Source organism: Dipodomys merriami, unplaced genomic scaffold (assembly GCF_024711535.1).
Source record: "Dipodomys merriami isolate MVZ:Mamm:240054 unplaced genomic scaffold, mDipMer1.0.p SCAF_15, whole genome shotgun sequence".
In the NCBI taxonomy this organism is placed as follows: Eukaryota; Metazoa; Chordata; class Mammalia; order Rodentia; family Heteromyidae; genus Dipodomys; species Dipodomys merriami.
Window position 1 is genome coordinate 27,008,821 of NW_027202826.1, and position 21,823 is coordinate 27,030,643.

Below are 21,823 nucleotides of genomic sequence, written 5' to 3' on the forward strand. Positions count from 1 at the left end.
TTCAAGCCTTAGGACCAGAAAAAGGAAAACAAAAACAAAAACCTGAAAAAGGAATAGAAGAATCTGAGTGTATGGGGCATTACATTGTCCACTGATACCCAAATTTAAAGGAAGATGAACATAGAAAGCATATTGATCAACAGATTCTGTAGATTAGCTCACATCATGACATCCAGTTACCATCAGATGCTAGATCTCCATTCCACTGATAAAGGTACCAATGTCTTTGTCCTTAGTTGAGCCTTTTGCAAACACCCTATACAGCTTCTTTATCACCTGCTCAGGAAATAGAAATAGAATATCCAAGAGCAGGCCTTCCCTTCAGTCAGTCTCATCACTAAAGATTAATGCTTGTGGTAGAGAGCCATACTGGCCTACAGACAGGTCCTAGCCTGTAGGAGAATGAAATGTAGCAAAACATCCAAGTGGCTGCCGAGGGATGAGCTGAAGTGAGATGCTGCAAGCAGGATGAGTGACAGAGGTGACAAGGACACACAGGAGCCTGACTTCGACAGGTGTTGCACACATCTGGCATGCTGGGGAAGAGTCACAGATGGACTGAATGGATGGGTGTTCATCAGGAAGGAGGAGCTCACTTTGAATAATGGTGCTGGGCATGTTAGGAGGTGAACAAACATTGTGGCATACAACGACAGGCCCTGAAAACCGTGGCTATAGCCACAAACCGAAGGACAATCTTCAAATGCGTACAGTGTGGAAAGGACTAAATATCATTGGCTTCAGTTAGGTTCACTCACACCTGTGCCCAGGAGCACTGTGAGAGCTAGCCTCTATTAATGAAAGGCTAAGGCTGGCCATTGTTCCATGACACCTGCAATTAACAAGACGGAATGTTTTACTAGAAAGACATTCAAAATGCAAAAGGCTATTTCAACATCTTTTGGCCTAGAAACTTATTTGTGAAGATGTAAGCTCTAGTTGGAGAACTTCCCTTCATATATATATATATAATCCTAGCTACTCAGGAGTAGCTAGGTTGAGATCTGAGAATTGTGATTTGAAGCCAGCTCTGGCAGGAAAGTCTGTGAGACTCTAATTTCTAATTAGCCACCAGATAACCAGAAGTGGAGCTATGGCTGGCTCAAAATGGTAGTAGAGTCCTAGCATTGAGCAAAAAAGCTCAGGGACAGCACCCAGACATTGAGTTCAAGTCCCACAACCAACAATAACAAAAATAATAAATAATTAAATAAGTAGCAGTAACGGTGCTTTGTTATGGCTTCTATTGGATTACAAACAGTATTTCTCTAGGACAGTAGATTTGCTACTGAATTTACTAACACAGCACTAGAAATAATAATATTTGGGTTGTTTAACACATGACAATACTTAGAAAGTTATACAAATAGTCAAAAGGCCAACACCACAAAGCCAACACACTGACGTTGAAGAACAAATTCTAGACACTTTTTGAAAATAAAAGTTATTAAACAAGGAAACTTTTTTAGTATGACTGATAAAGGAACTCATTCATTTCTTCCTTTGAAGAGGTTATGGTGTGAGTGACCCACAGCCACGCTCTTTACAGTGGAGAGAGAACAGAGAAGCTGTCATGTCAAAGGCCAAAGGCCCAATTAACACCTCGAAATAATGCAAGTCTAGGTGCCAGCATTACATGCTGCTTTTGGGAACCAGCTGTAGTGTGGAGTGCATGGACTGGCCTGCAGTCATGTGCTACGGGAACATGCCTAAAAGATCTTCTTGGAAAGTGTGGTATTTCATCCTGAAACCAAATTGTACACTGAAAGAATGACATCAACACTGCGCTTATGGAAACAAGGTAGTCAATGTCTAGATACATTATGGTCTTGAACAGAAGATACAGTTTTGGTCAGATTATGTTAGCCTTTTTGACCATTTCATATAAGTACATAGGTACACAGGTACACACACACACACACACACACACACACAAATAGGTACATTTGGGACTTAACAGAGACAATGAGCACATTTCCTATTAAGCTACCCCAGTGACAGTGAATCACGGGTGAATAGAAGCATGTATCGTCAGAATATAAAAGGCTGTTTAGGACATTCCTTGAGGACTGGGCTTCATGTGTGGAGAGAACCCTATACAAGCATATCTATTCTCAATACAGCAAACATATTACATTCATTTATGACTGCTTCATTCATTCATTCATCTGCCTTACAGTCAGAATAATGGCCTGCATGGGTGATATTTCAAGGCACCTTTTAGTCTTAAAGATTACTGATATCACTCATTTTTACGTGTTTTTTATTGTAAAAATACTGTACAGAGGGTTTAGAGTTACATGAGTAGGGTAATGAGTACATTTCCTATGAATCATTGTTATCACCTCCTTTGTTTTTCCCCTACCATCCCTACCCTCCCCACCCCCTCAAGTCCTCCTCCCCCCTCCCCCCAAGTTGTAAAGTTTGTTTTCAGCATAGTATCTTGTACATCTCATTGTTTCAGTGGGTCAACCTGAATCCTTATTTCAGCATTTTGTTATTTCCCTTCCCCTCCCCAATTAGAAAAATGTATATACCAGATGCAGGGCATCTGTTTTAGTGAAAACAGGGGTTATAATGGGGTGTGGGGGGGAACATACAAGAGAAACAAAGAAAAATCACATAGTACATTTTAAATACATTAAGAACAATAGCAAGCAAGAAAGAAAAAAAACACTGTGTCCCTATCTTGGGTTCATTTCACTTAACATCATCTTATATGGTCATATGTACATAGCTTTTGACCATTTCTGCATGTCTTAGACTTATACTAATTATTGCAAATAAGGGAAACCATGGGACCTATGTTTCTTTGGGCCTGGCTTATTTCACTTAACATAATTTTTTCTAAGTGTTTCCATTTCCTAACAAATGGGGCGATGTCATTCTTTCTGATGGAGGCATAGAATTCCATTCTCTCAGACCACCAAAAGCCACCAAAGAAAGTCCTGTAACATGTGGAGGCTGAATAACACACTGTTGAACCATCAGTGGGCCATGGAAGAGATTAGAAAGGAAATTCAAATGGTCATGATATTCAACAAAAATGAACACACAAATTACCAGCTCCTCTGGGACACAGCAAAGGCAGTACTCAGAGGCAAGTTTATAGCTCTGAATTCCTACGTAAACAAGTTGCAGACATCTGAAACCAACAATTTAATGAGACACCTGAAGCTCTTTGAAAAAGAGCAGCAACCTAAACCCCAATCAAGTAGACAGAGACAAATAGTAAAATTAAATCAGAATTGAATGAATTAGAATCCCCAAAAAAAACATAGAATCATTTTTTAAAACCTACCAAGACTGGTCTGTACAGAGAACAAGGACTTAATATGGTACATCTGTTGACCGTGTGTACACTCCATTATTGTAAAATAAAACAAAATTAAATAATTTAGTAGGCCAAGGAAATAAATTAAAAAATCCCTAAAACTTCTAATGGATTATCAAATAGGCATTTCTTTTTTATTTCAATATTATGCTTAATATTATGCACACAGATTCAACATAACTATAAAGACAAATACTGTTTTTACTTGTGAGCTCTTTAGGACTTTCTTTTTTTACCTCTTTTAGGAAAGAATAAAGTTTGAACTTAAGACCCTGAGCTTACAAGACAGGTGTTTTCTCAGTTGAGTCACTTCCTAAGCCCTTTTGTTATTTTTCAAAAGGCTTCAGGTAGCTTGGATTGCTGTCCTCCTATTTATGCTTCTCAAGTGGTTGGGATGATCACTAGCATTGTTGTTGTTCTTGTTGTTTTTTATTGATTGGGATTGAATTCCCAAATCCTTTGCCTGGGCAATAAAACCCACTCAGTCTCCACCTTCCCATCCCAGAAGCTAGGATTATAGGTATGAGCTATTGTGCCTGTTCCTCCCCTGCATTTTGAGATGGACACTTGCTATATAGCTTAGGCTAACTTCAACCTCAAGATCTTAGTTTCTCAGCCTCCCAGTTTCTGGCATTGTAAGTATATGTCACCATTTGGCTGAAGGATTCCTTTGTACATTGATATTTACATAAATTATGAACAGTGATGCTGAGCCAGTATTTAATAACTGAAGAGTCAAATTCAGGTGAAAAAGATTACCAATTAAAGCCCTTCTTGTATCAGCAAGATAGAAACAATCCCTGGATGAACTACACAAACTATGAGATTTCCGTATTCTAACTTTATTTAGTCATTTCAAAACTGTGGATCAAGGAGGAGGATGAAAAACCACAGAAAACATTCTGCTTAGTTGAAAAAGCCAATGAATCTAAAATATGAGCAGCAAAGGTGCTTCCTGGATCATTGGAAAAGCTAACTGGAACATCTGTTTATTTGGTTTTGAAAAACGATCTCTTTATCTAATGTGACTGGCATTAGTGATTCATAAAATTACTTCAGTTCAAATTTTAGCTCATGGGCAAGAGTGAGAGAAACAGACTCACTAAATAAAATCCTTTACACAGTCATCCTCCTTTGCACTGTAAAAAATAATGACTGACTACTTAAAGCAGAGTTAGGTCAGCACTCTATAATATAAATAGAAAACACTTGAACGGCACCTGCTGTTCTAGTCAGCCAAAAGAGAAAAAGTCAGCAAAGGTGATTGGCAACTTGTAGTGAACTGCCACTTTCATTTCTTAAATTGCCTGTATCTCTTCTTGGCTTGAGAATTTCCTGGTTCTTTATTCTATAACATGAACACAACTTTTAAAGACTGTACTTTATTAATGCCACTTATATACTTACCGCTGCTAGTGACATTATTAGATGTCTACCTTATCTTTTTAGATAAGGTAGAATCAATTACTGGATCAAAATCTTTAATTTTCTCTGTACAGTATCTTTATAATAAAAATATTTAAAAATACTATTGAAAACTAAAAAAATTTAAAATCTTTAATTAAAAAAATTCTTTTCCTACAAGAATTCTATTTTAAATACTGTATTGTTATCATTTTTTTCAGCCAAACGACCTGTAGAAGTTTTGTATACTGAATTACAGAAAGAAGAGGACAACACTGCAAAAACAGCTGAAGCCAAATGCACACTTTTTCTGTGTTTGTTTTTGTTTTGTTTTTTGGTACCAGTACTGAGGCTTGAACTTTGGACCTGGACACTGTTCTTTAGCTTTTTCATTCAATGTTGGTGCCCTATCACCTAAGCTACTATTCCACTTCCAGGTTTTTAGTGATTAATTGGAGATGAGTCCCATGGACTTTTCTGCTTGGGATGTCTTTCAATCTCAATTCTCAGGTCTCAGCCTCCTGAGTAGCTAGGATTATAGGTGTGAGTCACTGTTGCTCTGCTAAATGGACACATTTACAAAGTGACTGGCCAAAAGGAAGACTATGAATTGCAAATGTGTGTTAAGTATATTTGTTTATAGGTGGTGAGTACACCTTGGCAACAAAAATGAATAAAGGTTAAGAAGATAGGAAAGAACGTAAAACATATAATAAAAAACTGTCATGTATGTACAAAATTCCATTAGTACCTACTTGAGACCATGAAAAATTTAAATGCCATTTAAATGCTATTTTCAAACTTCATCTCTCTCTCTCTCTCTCTCCTGGGTACTGTCCCTGAGCTCGTAAGCTCAAGGCGAGCACTCTACCACTTGAGCCACAGTGCCACTTCTAGTTTTCTGGTGGTTAATTGGAGATAAGAGTCTCATGGACTTTCCTTTCTGGGCTGGCTTTGAACCGTGATCCTCAGATCTCAGCCTCTTGAGTAGCTAGGATTACAGGCATAAGCCACCAGCTCCCGGGTATTAAACTTCATCTCTGAATATAAATTGTTTACCAAACAAGATTTATAAATATACCTAATATGTATATACATTTGCATATATTACATTTTAACTGAAATATTTACATTGTTATTATTTATACCATTGTCATTTATTACTAGTAGTGGTTACAACCATGTACTATTACCTGTAATTTAAAAACATATATGATGGGAAAGACTGAAAATGGACATTTTACTCATTACAAAAAAAACCTTTTTTTTATTTTAAAGATTAAGAGCCTCCTTCCTAAACATATTATTTATTTTAAACAATTTCCCTGTTGTCACTGTATTTGATACCGGTACCCTGCATCTTATATATACATTTTTCTAATTTGGGGAGGGGAAGGGAAATAACAAAATACTGAAATAAGGATACAGGTTGACCCATTGTAAGAATGAGATGTACAAGACATTATGTTGAAAATGAACTTTACAACTTTGGGGCGGGGGGGGGGGAGGGTGGTGAGAGGGAGGAGTTGGGGAGGTGTGGAGGGAAGGGATGGTAGGGGAAAAACAAAGGAAGAGGTAACAATGCTAGATAGGAAATGTACTCATTACCTTACTCATGTAACTGTAACCCCTCTGTACAGTACTTTTACAATAAAAATATATACAAAAAATCTCTGATAAATGTGGAGCTCTGAATTAGGCTTTCTCATTTCAGTCATACCTTTCACATCTTCATCCTCAATGGTTGTGTTTGAACTCTCAGTTGACTCCTGTTGAAAAGAAGACACATTTTGAAGTTGCATTAATGAGCAGCTAGAGTTTTTCATTAAAAAAGAAAACAATTGGCGAGTGATGTATACATATCATGCAAAAATTCTTCAGCAGGCTGTGTGAATATGCTGACATGCAAATGAACAAAATTGACAAAATATGTTAAGTGGTTTTCAACAGAAATAAAATGTTAAATGCTGCAAACATTTCAAAGAGGGAGTACTCTGGCTGTCTAATTTCTAGTGCAATTTAAATCTGGGTGATTTCTAGAAACAGCAGAAGTATGTGGCTTTTTTTTTTTTGGAGAACTACGTAAAATGAGTGGGTACTACACTGCTTTGTAAAGTGTGATTTGTGTATGTGTATATATGTTTATGAGAAATTAAATTCACTAGTAGAATGAATCAAGTAACTAACAAATGGTATCTTTATGTGAGGTTCTCTGTCAGATAGAATATTTGCAGTTTCTGTGTATGTCCCTTGGACAGAGAGGAAATATTTCATTGCATGAAACAATTTGAATAAGAAGCTAAAGGCATTAAGCTGAGATAGACTGATGTTTGTCATGAGTACAATGTCTGCATTATAATAAATAATTTAGGTCAGTTAGAATTTTTCCATTCTTCTATAAACTGGAAACTGGCTAGCAATGATAACTGCTCCTGGAGTAAGAAAAAAAATAAAGCTCTTCCTTTATAAAACTGAACACTTAAAAGTTCATTGTAACTGCCAGTATTAAGATTGCTTAAAATGGTTTGATAAATGTTGTCATTAAAAATGAACGAATGAAATATTTCTTAGCAAAGATATTTTGCAATACCTATAAGAAAGACACAATTTTCTGCCTGGAATGGTTAAAGACTAGAGCTGAAGCTAATTGGAAACTAACTTCCGATGCTCAATGTTTAGTAATGAAAACCAGGCTTTCGAAAGTGATTCAAATCCCACAGAGTGTTCTTTCATAGATTCAATATTTTGAAAAGTAATCAATTGATATAAATATAGTACACAATATAAAACCAAAGAGTTAAACTAATGAAAAATGTATCCAGAGTCTCCATACACACAAAACCAAAGAAAAGTCTTCATGCGTTTCTCAATGTGATGGAGCATTCAGACTTAAATGAGAAATGAAGGTAAACCCATGCACTGTAAAAGATAAACCAATTCACATAAGCAAGAAACACATGCAGCCACTCTTACAAATGACAGCAATAGAATGACAAAGTCAGCACTCCAGGTGTTAAGCCTGGTCATTCATTTGCTAATGCTATTAAAAAAATGTTTCTCCTATGTTAGATTGCCCTAACTATCTGAAGTCTTAGAACATTTCCAGTACCATAACTACAAACTACATCCTATTCTCAAACACATTTTCATGTGCTTTAACTTTAGTAGTTTTCATATTGATCAACTAAGTGTATTTTCTAAGTCTTTGCCATCACTGATAAAAGTAAGGAAACGTAAGACCCACAATTGTATTTAATGTTTGAGAAAACCCTGATGATGTATTTTTTCCCTCTCCTTAGAGACGTAATACATAAAGAATAAACTAGAAACATGGAATACTTTCAGAAAATGTCTCCTTTCCTCATGTAGACATGTATGTAAGTGGTGTTGTTTTGTTAACATGCTGTAAAATAATTTACAACAGGTAGAATTCATAAGTCTTCATTTGCAAAAGTGTAGTAAAATGTTTGTTACAGAAATGCATATACCTCAACCATAAACACATTTCATGAGAAGTCAATTCTGATTCTCCTCAAACTCATGCCAAACAACAAAACAATCAAAAGAAGAAATGGAAAGACAAAAGTTCCCAAACACTATGACAATGGAATAGAATAAAACTCAAAAACAACATTAAAAAAAAAGAAAAAGAAAAACCTATGAACCAACGGTGACTTTTTTTTTTTAAGACAATGGAATGGTAGCAAGAAATCCTAAAATTTCATGCAGCACACATCTACCATATGATGCACAAACAGTCATGGAAAAAAGAAAAGACCAAATAGAGTTGTTTAAAATATATAGTCCTCTTGACACAAAGACTTTTTCAATGTTCAACCTGACTTCCATATTTTCTTTTTTAACCAAGGCATCATTGACTTGTCTTTCAAGCTATCATGTCATTTATTTTTCTTTGAAAGAAACCTGTGTATAGTTCTAGGCCAATTAGACCAAACAAAAGAAAGTGTGGTAGGAAGAAAAAAAAAGGGTGAAGATTTTCTATGTTTGGATCATGAATTAATTTTGCATTGCGCATTTGATGAGATGTGCAATCTTGTTGAGCTAGATGATGCTGATTCTTTCTGAATACCTTGTTTCCATCAGGGTTGTGGATTACAGTAGTTTGGGGCTCCTGAGTGAGAACAAAAATAGAGAAAGAAACATTCACATTGATAAGTACATCCTCACCAGTCTAAGGGACAGAAGCAGAGAGAGCCAACTGACAACACTAAATACTGACAAGAATTAAAGCCATGTTCACTGCTGTCAGGGGCTGCAGCTGACAAGATCCCTGATCAAAGACTTCTCTGCTGAACCCAGGAGATAGGACAACTCTGTACCCAGAAGCAGCATGCAGAAGACCTTATTCCTGTTCAGAATGCCAACAAGGCTTTGAAGGCTGGAGACCTAAAGAGGCATTCACTGTTTCACCAAGTCCCGTGCCACATACAGCTTTCCTTTCTTCTTTAATGAATGACCTGTTAATGTCCATCCATAGAAAACTGGCCAAGGGCCCTGGAGATAAAACTTTGATTTCCATTTCTTACAAAGGTAGTTTTCAGCTGGATTGCTTTGGGAATTGGTCAAGGAATCCTAAGTAGCACAAAACTGAATATCCTCTGAAAATCTAAGAAAATTGGACTATCTATTAAAAAACTGTGTGAAAGAATACATTTCAAAAACCCATGAGAAATTCTAAGGATGGTTTAAAATGTTTTCTTAGATGGCTCTAGAACTTATCATGTCATCAGTACTTAGAAACACATTGCTGTTAAACCCTATGATAACTTCTACCTAAAAGAAAATGTCTGCTTCATGGACTTCATGTAGAGAATATTTGGCTGTTAAGTCCTGTTTTCCCAACAAGAAAATATTATTTCCCTAATTTTTCTATTAGAAAATAAATTCTATAGTGGAAAGTAATATTTAAATAATTGAGGTTTTTAGTTTTGAAGAAAGTATGACACTTTCTGACTGTAATTCACTGAATTATCTTCTACCACATGTACTTTTCTACCAGGATACTTTGCATTAAATACTACTTCCTTTTTTCCTCTCCAGAGCAAGAGCCATGAACAGCATTGTTTTTATTGATAAATAACTTGCTTTAAAAACATCCTCCTCCCTCTCCTATCTCCCTTGCTTCTTCTTCTCCTTCTTTTCCCTTCCCTTTCTTTATTTCCTGGCTTTTCTTTTCTTTTTGGTGTTACTGGGGATTAAACCCAGGACCCAAGTATGCTAGGCAATTGCTCTAGATAGAGCTTCAGGCCTAATAATCTGCTATATTTATGTGTCTTCCATTTAAATAATTTTAAGGCAAGTAGGTAACTCAAGTGCCTAACATTTAAAAAATAATAAATGTAGTAGTCTAGGGATAGTAATACATCAAAACAAGTATTGAAAATTGTAAACTGAAGTCTAAACAAAGCATTATAAAATGTAGAATATTAGATGCCAGTATTCAAATTTTGGAATTTAACACAGCACCATCTTCCAGTGTTACACTGCTTTAGTTAATTGTGTGGACTTGATTTAAATGGAAAAACTGTTTTCCATTGTTAATTCAAAGTTCTATGCTATATGATTTTTTTTTTCTTCTGTGCCCATACTGTGGCTTTGAGCTCAGGGCCTGGGGAATGACTTTTAGCTTTTATGCTCAAGGACAGTACTCTACAACTTGAGCCACAGATCCACTTCTGGCTATCTTTTGTTTTTGGTGCTTACTTGCTCTTTACTGTCCAAGTTGGGTTTAAACCATGATCCTCAGATTTCAGGCTCCTGACTAACTAGGATTATAAGGCATGAGCCACCAGCACCTGCCTTGACTTAGTTATTAATTATGTAGATTGAGTAAAATCAACAAAATTGGTTTCCATTGATAATTCAGACTTTTATGATATGTAACTTCATTCATTGTATTATAGTGAAACAGTGAAAATTTCATTCCAAACGCAACACAAATTAAAAAAAAAAATCCAGTGCCTCTTTATCTCAGAAAATGTGAATTCTTACAAAGCCATGTTGTCTTTTGCTGAGGCAAATAGGAATTCTGAATAAGGTCTACTTTTTATGTTGTCTAGCAATCATCCTGTTAGCTCTCCTTGATGCCAACATTTATGTCACAAACAGAAGAAATCATTATTTACACGATGCAGAGCTATCATCATCGGCAGAGCTAAGAGTAACCAAAGCGCATTCTACTGTATTTCTAATGCAGCATGCAACCATTTCAACTACAGAGACCAGTACAATGTTCAACAAGGAAATGAGAAAAATCTCATGTTAGAAACACACTGCTTGACAGCTATCTTAACAAAAAGAAAAGAAAAAGAGAGAAAGGATTTGTTTTCATATCTTAGAAAGCAAAACAAAAATAAATAAACAAAACTCAACAATCACAAAATGAAATATTTGGTCCTTATGTATCTAAATAGTGAAAGCAAATGAGAACAACAGAAAACAGTCAAGAACTTAAGAAGGGTTACAAAGAGTCCAGGTATACCAGCGCCGGGGTAGGAATATTTTCTTTGGGGCTGGTTACCACGTTGGCTTTGTTGTTTATCTGTGGGTATGCAGAAAATAGAAACAGAGACACCTTGAGCCCCTTGATAGCCAGTCTCTATATGCAGCATGTCTACATGGAGATATAGACATGAAAATAAAGAGCCACTGAAGATGGATATGATAGACACAATGATGATTGAGAGGAATGAGGATCACAGTTAGTCTCCGCAGGTCACACTCCAGCTAGGACCCTGCCTGTGATGGATGGTGATAAAATAACACATATGGATGCTTTGCCTGTGCTACATAAGCAAACAGACAAAGAAGAGCTTCAGTGAGGCTCAAAGAAAGACTTAGAGTATGAGGTAATTATAGCCATTTCATACTCCTCAAGTAAGACTTTATTTCCAAGCTTCCAATTGTTCACTGTTATAAACACATTCCATTTTTTTTTGTCCTTTCTATTTTATTCCTGAACCTGAAATCACATATAAACCCTCTATCTCTGGGGAGCTGTCATTACTTAGTTCATTAGATAGCCAATTAAAAACTTGGATTTTCTGAAAGAATGTGTCAAAATAGTTTTTTTTTTAAGGCGAGTCTGGGTCTCTGTTAAGAAACGTTATCTTCAATTATGTATGGGAAATGAAATTCTTCACTGTACACTGTACACAGGACAAAGAACTTCATTTTTCATAATACTGAAGACAAAAATACTATGGTTACTCTCCAAGCGTTATTAGTACTGTAGAAGAGTATGTTTGGTACTACCATTCCTTCACCCCATTGTTATACACAATTGAATTTGCCTTTAAAGAAGACAAACAGCTTTCCCACCATGGGCACCATGTTGAGAAAGACACTTGAGAACCAATGAATAGTGTAATGGCTCACAGAGAAAACGCTTTGTAGACAAGTGGCAACTTGGAACTGTTAATGACTTGAGGAACTAAAGAATAAAAGACTTAAAAAAGTAATAACATTATTTTAAACTCATGCAGGACACATCATATTAGGTTACCAAACACAAATGTAAGTCAGCATTCAGTATTTTTGTCACATATTATTTTCCAAAAGAATGTGCCCCACAATTCTAAGATGAATAGAAATATACTTCTGTACTTATACACATACTGCCTAAAATCAATGAATAATTTACAAGTGATTACGCTAGTAATCATTTGGGCTTTTTGGAAAAGTATATAATGGTTTTTAAGTTTGCCTTAATTAATTAATTAATTAATTTTTGTGCTGGTATTGGGGCTGACAGGCCTGGATGATGTCTCTTGGGGCTGATGCTTTAATACTTGAGTCACAGCTCCACTTCCAGTTGTTTTGTTAGTTAATTGGAGCTAAGAGCTTCATGTGCTTTTTCTGTTTGCGCTGGCTACAAACCTGAATCCCCAGATCTCAAACTTCTGATTCGCTAGGATTACATAGGCATCCGCCTGCCTATAGGTAGTTTTGAAATAGCCATTGATAGGAAGATAGAAGGCACCAGAAATAAATATAAGTGTGTCATGTTTTGCTTTTCTGTTCATTATTAGTTAGAGGGTTATTGGAATCAGTATTATTTGCTCTGTGGCATGCAGGAGAAAGCTTTTTTATTATAAAACTTTTTTAACTATTAAGTCATCATTCTATACTTGCAGATAGTTTTAGAAAAAAAAATCTTTTTGTTTAAATCAGAGTGCACAGAATTTAACACAAAATTTGTGAGCAGCCAGCGAGAGATAAAAGGTCATACAGGGATCACAATGTATATATGTTAGTATAAAATCGTGATAAAAATGTAGGGGATGCAGACACAAATATAATTGGCTTCTTGTCAAGTGATTCAAGTTCACGTGTATTGAATATACTCTCCAGTTTCTATCAGCAAATGAAAGAGAAATAGTCTGATTTATTTTAATACTGTTTTGAGGTGGATGACTTTCATTCTAGAGTATGCTTGCTTTTTATTATTTTAGTGAAAACTTTCCAAATGTACACCTTTGTAAACTTAGCCCTATTTCTCTCTCTCTCTCTCTCTCTCTCTCTCTCTCTCTGTCATACACACACACACACACACACACAGAGTACCCTCTCTTGACTCTTTCTCTTCCAAATGAAAGCCATTCTATACAGGTAAGGAATTCTTTATCATCCTATATGGGAAATATGAGTTAAATGACAGTTACTTTCAATCATGCTTACATATGCACATAAATCTTTTTTATGTTTTTTGTTGTTAATGTAAACTTAGCTTGATAATCTTTTTTAAAAAAACTGTGGGAAAAACTTTGGAGGTATTCATCATATGAATTATTTCAACAATAATTAGAAAATTAAGCTAAAAAGGTAGAAGAACCTCCTTTCAAAGAGTCAAATGTCAAGTAATGGTTTAATGGTTTAACCATAACTATGTCTTTTATATGTATAAATGAATGTAGTTATTTTTACATTATGGAAAGAGTTTTTTGTTTTGCTCTTGCAGAAACATCGGAGTAGACTCAGATATTTAAATGATGTATTGAATTACTCTTACAAGGCAAGGACAAAATATGAAGTATTGAAGTTCATAAATGTCGAGGTTAATTCATACTTCCTCTACAGTGTTTACCTAGAATGGGTCTACTGTAAGATTGCTTTCACATATTTTACAAACTTCAAAGTTAATATATCACAGTCTATTTGAACAAAAAAAATCTCTTCTATTTTAGTAGGCATGATTGTTTTAAGATAATCCTATAGTATTTCTTCACTTTTGAGTAAACATGACATAATTGGCAAGATCTCTTTAGTTTTGAGGATAAAAATCTGAATTGTGTCCTTATAGAAGATAAACCCATTAATAGCCTGTGGATAAGGGATTAGCTTCTTACATCTAAAAAAAAATTCAATTGCAGAAGGGAACAATAAATCCTCAATATCATGTCAAGGTGGGATACTATGTTTGGCTAGTTGAATAATACTGACTAGGAATGATGCTACTTCCTCCATTCTCACTATTTAGGTAAATAAGACTGTTTTATTCTTAAATGTGATTTTTTTTTTCAGGAAGAGAAATCTGGCAGAGAGAGAGAGATCCTCACCATCATCTGAACACTCGAACTGGACTTCCTTTTCTGAATTGACCAGTCAAAGAGAAAGGAAAAGAAAAAAAAAATATGACCGGTTGAATTTAAAGTACCAATATATGGAATACAGAGTAATTTTGTCCAATGAGAGAAAAAAGCTAGGAGAGAAAAAAGTTCAAAAAAGATTCAATTCTGTTAAAGGATAGTAATGAAATGAGTATTTCCTAGGAAACCTGAGCTTTCCGTTACTGAGTGATATAGAAAATCCCACGGGAAAACAGTTGGACAACTTCAAAGTATTACATTTTCACCAATGTAAGTGCTGGGAATAATATGCACATTGACTATCATTATTGAAATCTAAATGACTGCAATCTAAACTGAATGAAGAAAGTGGAAGGTACAATAACAGGTTGAGGGAAGGAACTGGCAAAGGGAAATACCATCCTAACAGGAATCATAAGTGAAGGGTCCCCCTGGCTCTGGAAATTCCCAGTTGCACACACAAGAGGTGAAGAGATGGCTAGGCATGAATACAGGAGGGACAAATGATTTGCCATGTCAGAGTTTTCTATATGAACTGACCGCTTCGCTTTGGGTCAAGTTCACATATTAAAATATTAGACCATGAATTAGTTTCCAACAATGCTGAAGCATGGATGAGGAATGTGTACAATCTGCTATTGGAAGAGAAAGAAAAGGGTTAAAAAATTAAAACATTTAGGTGAGACTGTGGAAAGATAACAAATATGATTATGCAGATATAAGGTTACATTTTTTTTACTAAAACATACATTCCTTTGAAATAAAATATAACCTATAGCAAATAATGGTATTACTATGACTAGAAATCCAAGAAAGTCAAAATATTGTGCCATCTTTCTTGGAGGGGTTTCTATCATTTGTTCACACTCTGTACCTGGAATACATCTGCAAACCTTATAATAGAAACATAAGAACAGTTAAGATCTTCAAAAAAAAACTTCTCAAGCAGAGAAATTTGTTCATAGGACATCCAATTTTCCAGACTGTCTAAAAGATATTACCTAGTTTTTGGTGACATTTAAGGACACATTAAAATTACTTGGAAAAGAATATGGTTTCTGCAGAGAGGATTTAGAATTAGTTTCTATAAGAACTCTATATAATAGTATAATTTTCATTATCACTTAATATATAATAAAATAGAAAGATAAAACTTTTTATTAAACCATTAAATTATTTGATATTTCAGGCTTCATCCTTAAAAAATACAAGGTGTCAAAACCTGGGACTTATATTTCAATAATATAAAATTGTCCAACATCTAAAATTAAGAAAAAAAATGCTTCAAGAGCATCCATGTAACTTACCTTCACTCCATCTGGTTTTTTCAACAAACTCTTGGCTGCTGTAAAATGAGAATAAAACCAATTTAATGAGATACTCATACAGACCCAAAGTTAGGTTGCTACTAAGACATTATCTCCTGCCACGTCTATTGGGTTATGGTCAACAAATGCCAAGTCAAGGTTACATTGATGAGCGCGAGCTTACAGACATTGAGATACAGTATCACTTTTCTGGATTTTACCACCACAGATCCAAACTCAATTCTGTAGGTGATTACATGAAATTTCATATGTTGCCAAGTTGTGTTACTGGACTTTGTTTTACTGGAGGTTGCGAAAAGGATACTGGAACTTTAACTGGACTATGCTTTTGCAATCCAGAAAGTTGGTAATCAGTCTTTAGACATCAGCGGACAGATTGTATCATGTGTCCATTCACACCACAAGTATGGCACTCAAGTCAGTTCTGCCACTGAAGCCCTTCTTGCCAGAGACGTAAACTCATTTGTAAAAATTTGCTCAGGCCAAACATCCTGGGATTTTTGAAATCAGATCATTTTCAGCTTTAGAAAATTTTAACAACTATCTAAAATGACCTGGAGCGAATTTTTTTAAATGCTAAGCATATGATTTTTAAAAATGACATGTATTCTTTGACATTTCAAAATCAGAATACAAAAGGCTTCCCAAACAATACCATTTTAAAATGAAAAATGAAAAGCTATAAAGTTTGAAACAAGATAGAAGAAAATTCTAGAATATGTGGTCATCTACCAGACTTCATTTTTCTTGGAGGAAGCCTTCATTATTGCTATTATAATTGAACTTCTTGAATATAGTAAAAGGTGAGGTCATCTTTTCCAAAATGTCCTGATAACAGGTACATAGATACACCCATTAACTGATAAAGTAACTGTCAACAACAATTTGTATACAACTGTAGAGCATTTACACATGTGAGGAACGAAGTACACTTTCCACTTAATGTTAATTATGTATAATTATTTAAGCATGTCAAAATGGAATTTGGCATCTAAAATGGAAATACATAGCTATAATTAAACAGCATGAGCATGTCATTTCCTGATATTTCCTTGACTTGAGTCATTAGATCTGGAATAATTTAAAATTTTATCTAAAGTTATTAGCAGCAAAGCTATTAATTTACTATCAATTGAGATTGCTAAGAAATAGTTGCCTTAACTTTACATCTTGTTTTCCTGGAGCTCAAATACAATGTTTAAGAAATCCCGTGGCAGTTAGTAGGTTAGAAAGCAAACTCAGAATAATTGGAATTGCAATGGCAAGCATAAAGACAATGATTCAGGGTAAGCAGCGATTTGGCCTGGGAGGTGCAGAAATGTGCCTTGTGCTTTCTATCACCTTACCTCACAAGAAATACATTCCACATACAGAGAGAAAAGAAAGAAAATAAAAAAGAGCTTTATCACCATATACTTATGGACAGATCAAAGAGCATGTTTGGCAATGAAACATAATGAATGAAATACTCAAAATTAAAATGCAATATCAGTATAAGATGTAACTAAGTTATATGAGTCCAGTGTTATTCAGCTGTTTTTAGTGATGGATATCAGAAGTTTGTTTTCATGCTATGATAACATTCAGAAATAGTATAAAATCCACTTATTAGTCATGAATTTTTGGTTTATAAGATGATGGAGAGGAAACGAAAATAAAGCTTCTATAAGTGGATGCGAACATTACTTAATAAAGGCCCAATTCATGCCCAAGAGTATATTTAACATTTCAATAAAATATACATTTTTACTTCTGGAGATTTTTTAAAAATGTAAGTTTGCTAGTAACAGTATATACTGTATAATTCATTCCACCTTTTGGTGACTTACTAATTAAGGGATCACATGCAATACTTCTTTAACCTATATTAATCAATACTTAATGAGATGGTATTAAATTCACCCATATAAATGTCAATCACATCAATGAAATGTTTATAAAACAGGCGACTTGACAAGAGGCAACAAATTTTTACGACACCAAACAAATTGGACAGACTCTATATAACTGACAACAGTCTCTCAATGTGTAGTATTGTTTTGGTGCATTACTATTTGTGTTGTAGTTGTTCAACAGCCTTTGGCTTCCAATTCTCTAGGTGAAAGGAAAGGGTTTGGCTACTTGTTACACCTAATAATAATAATACAGTAAAATTTTTCCACCTGATAATGATAACACAGTAACATCCATGCCAGGTAAAATAAAAATAATAAAAGAAACAGCTGGCACTGCAGGTCTCTAATACATAGACAGCGTGCTAACTGAAATGGTAGTATAGTTAGCACTAACTTCTGACAACTGTACTAAACTGAAATGTCTAAATTATAAGCTTATCTAGTACAGCTCCAGTTCCTCCCTTCACATGACTGATTAGTATTGCTCAAAATTTGTTTTTTTGGAAACCATATGCTTTGAGATAATCTAACAAAGGGGTTTCAGGTCGCCTATATTTAACAAACATTATTATTATTATTTTAATTATTAACATAATAATGAGTATTCCTAACTATAGAATTATTTTCAAGAACATGTATTATCCTTATGGTATCCCCATGTTATGTTCTCTGTAAGTTCTTGAGTTGATATCTTTGGTTAGATATCTTGAAACAATTGTGATTAGCCTTGTGTGTCAGAATATTATTGTACTTTTGAAAGAACTTAGGTCAAAGAAAACCAGATTGGCCAGTAACTGTATTCTTTTTTAAAAAGCGTTTACTTATTAGAATTCCCAGTGAGAGTGAGAAACCTTATTCATAGTTACTACCTCATGAAATGACCAATTAAGACATCACAAATTCTACACGTTGAACTCTTGAGTGAATACACATCTCTACCACTTGCGAGCTCCAACACTGGACAGTTCTATTCATTATCAGTACTGACTATTGGACAGAGCTGCTCCTGTGAGGACCACAGTCCCATGATGCTTTGTGGCAGACAGGATGATGGCAGCCACAAGTGTGGAGGGAATGTAGGGCTCACATTTGCTATTTCTGAACAGCCAAGTTTTCCTAATTAGTAGATACTTTGATTTCTTTTTAAAAAAAATTGCCAGGAATCGGTGGCTCACGCCTGTAATTCTAGCTATTCAGGAGGCTGAGATCTGAGGATTGTGGTTCAAAGCCAGCCCAGGCAGGAAACTCTGTGAGACTCTTATCTCCAATAAACCCCCAGGAAACTGGAAACTGGCGCTGCGGCTCAAGTAGTAGAGCTCTAGCCTTGAGCTGAAGAGCTGAGGGTCAGCGCCGAGGCCCAGAGTTCAAGCCCCACGACGGACAAAAAAAAAATATGTGTGTGTGTGTGTGTGTGTGTGTGTGTGTGTGTGTGTGTGTGTGTTTGTGTGTGTGCGTGTGTATGTGTATGTAAATAGCTGAACAAAGGAGTTTCAACATGTCAATGAATGCATCTTGATTGATTAAGTTGCACTTTATTGCGCCATTTCCATTATTCTCCCCCATTGTTCCCAAAGTCAAATGTCATGGTCCAAGACTGAATCAAGGTCAGTTAAAGGTATGAGAAATCAAGATTTGAATTCCAAACCAGATTTCAGTGACTTCCACCACTATGAAATCATGCAAATCAAGGGATGGCTCCCAATGAAAAGAAATTGAAATATTATTAGTAACGGTAGGGAACCATACTATTGGGCACACAAACGTTCACAGGTAACAATCCTTTGGGAAGAAAGGTTTCTTTTTTGGACCAGAACAAGTAAGCATGACTAAACTGAGAGCCCAAGAATATCTGGCTAAAAGAAAACACCACTGAGATATTTTGATTTCTGGAAATGAGAAAGAGGGGGGGTGGGGAGAGAGAGAGAGGGAGGGAAGAGAGAGAGAGAGAGAGAGAGAGAGAGAGAGAGAGAGAGAGAGAGAGAGAGAGAGAGAGAGAGAGAGAGAGAGAGAGAGAGAGTGGGAAGGAGGCAAAGGATTATAGTTCTTAATGCATGTACCTGAAAAATTCCTTGTAGCCAGCATGGTTGTCAAGATGGCACCCTATGACAGAAATAAGACAAAAGTCAATGTTGCCTCTGCACATCTCTGACCTAACAAACATAGAGTCTTGGATAACCAATCTTCCGGTTGTATTTTTCAGTTAAGGGAACTCTGATTGTTTGATTTTTGGTTTTGGTTTTTCCTTTAGTTTCCTGGAAGTCCTGTGGCTCCCAGGATTCTGGGACCAGCTTTAGATGATCAACTTGCCTAGCTGTTTTCCACTTGAAGGAAGCAGTCACAGCACACATCAAATCATCCTATGATTTGATTCTGATGGAATATTCATGTCCCCAAGACCCAGGAAAGGAATATGAATGTCAACATCTTACATGTGAAAAGTTCTTGCTGAAAGTTACTTTTTCTCCATTAGAAGTACACTTGACCCCTCCTCACAACAGTGTATAATTCCTTACCTTTAGTTTTCGTCTTGCATTAAATTTCTTCAAGCAGTCTACAGTCTCCTGTCTGTGCATCATGGAAGCAACAGTAGAACGTTGCTGGATGGAGAGAAGAAAAGGGGGAGAGTTAAAGCACATGGATTATAATAAATAGCATTCACAACTTCACTAAATCTTTGTTGCTAGTGCATCCATGCCTATGATCCAATGACCTAAGTCATAAATAGCCATTGAACAAAATTACCTAAAATGAAAAGAATGACTTTGTCAAAGCTATTAGCAACTAAGCTGAAATATTTACATATTGAAAGTGTAAAATAATTTCTTAATTTATCTGTGTCAATATGTCTTTTAGCACATTTTTATGGCACTGCCTTTCATTTACTTGGTACTGTATTTATTGTTCTGACATGTGACATTTACCCTCAGAAACTTATTGCAGGTTTTAGATTCCCCCTAAGTTTCCACTGCTATTTCTTAGTGCTTCTTAGTATATTCAGACATCTCTAGTTGTCCTTTTATGCAACTAAACCTTTAATCCAAGATTTTAAAATTCAGGCATGTGTCTGAAGCTGCTAAATAATGAGTAATTGAACTTAGTCTGATTTTTCTCTTTTTTGGATTGCAATAAAAACTTGTTGTTATTTTCTTAACCTCAGTGAGTCTTGTCAATCATTGGTATAATGCATACTCATTCCTTGTGTCCTGGGACAAGTTTTCCTTAGTTATTTGCACAAATCAGATGTTCTTAACTGGAAATGATGGGGTTGTTTTGCTCTCATGAAATTCATTTTGTCCAATCTCTTGGATGAAAAATGCATACCTTTTTAGGTGCATCTTTTTTCAGTAATATTATTTTAAATCCATTGAAAAAACAGACAAGAGGTTCCTTCAGTTCCAGGTTGTTGGGCTGGTACTTACACAGATCCATGGATGTTTCAGTGCTTCAGAAGCTGTGATCCGTTTGGCAGGGTTGATGGTAAGCATTTTGTTAATGAGGTCTTTAGCTTCAGGAGTCACCGTGTCCCATTCTGGTGATGGAAACTTCAAAGATATAAATTTGTAAAGAGGTTTTTTTTCTTTTTGAAAAGATACACTCAGCCAAATAGGGAAGAGCCAAATATATGCATCATTTCTGCAAGTAATCAATTGTATAAATTAAATTATTACATTGAAAATAGAGGAGTGTATCTAGATCAATTAATTGATCTAGATGTAGATGAATAAATTTATCTCTAGAGAAAATAGATAAATATCTAGATAGATTTGTCTAGACAAATATATAGCCGCTATGGTATAAAACTATATACAGGAAAAAAAAAAACTACATACAGTTTTAAAGATACATGAAAAAGAAACCTATATATATTTATAGCCTAAATTTCATTTTATATATAGTCAATGCATTTTAAAATTTAGAAAAGTGGGCTGGGAAGGTGGCTCAGTGGTAGAGCGATTACCTTGCATGCTCGAGGCCCTGGGTTCGGTTCCTCAGCACCACATAAGCAAAAAGAAAAAAGCTGGAAGTGGCACTATGGCTCAAGTGGTAGAGCGCTAGCCTTGAGCTGAAGAGCTGAGGGACAGCGCCCAGGCCCAGAGTTCAGGCCCCACGACTGGCCCCCCCACACCCAAAAATAAATAAAATTTAGAAAAGTTAACAAGAATCTTCTGTTCTTCCCAAATATTATTCCTTTGATCTGAAACTGAGCATATATGAAATCTACCTGCATAATGATTTGCAATCCCAGCAAAAGCA

General features: G+C 35.5%; 1 protein-coding gene across 14 annotated transcripts in view; it reads right to left on the reverse strand.

The window, feature by feature from the left end:
* The window catches only part of Camk2d (calcium/calmodulin dependent protein kinase II delta), a 258,224-nt gene that overhangs the window by 37,571 nt on the left and 198,830 nt on the right, over positions 1-21,823 (reverse strand). For 3 of the 14 annotated variants that reach the window (XM_070022481.1, XM_070022486.1, XM_070022479.1), the window contains exons 10-17: positions 20,989-21,111; positions 20,083-20,166; positions 19,627-19,669; positions 15,654-15,691; positions 14,317-14,349; positions 11,241-11,300; positions 8,829-8,870; positions 6,459-6,507 (exon numbers count right to left, since the gene is read on the reverse strand). In XM_070022481.1, coding sequence (XP_069878582.1) covers positions 6,459-6,507; positions 8,829-8,870; positions 11,241-11,300; positions 14,317-14,349; positions 15,654-15,691; positions 19,627-19,669; positions 20,083-20,166; positions 20,989-21,111 — 472 coding nt within the window. The remainder of the gene's footprint in view (positions 1-6,458; positions 6,508-8,828; positions 8,871-11,240; positions 11,301-14,316; positions 14,350-15,653; positions 15,692-19,626; positions 19,670-20,082; positions 20,167-20,988; positions 21,112-21,823) is intronic. The other 11 variants (XM_070022483.1, XM_070022482.1, XM_070022485.1 and 8 more) reach the window with 6 other exon arrangements.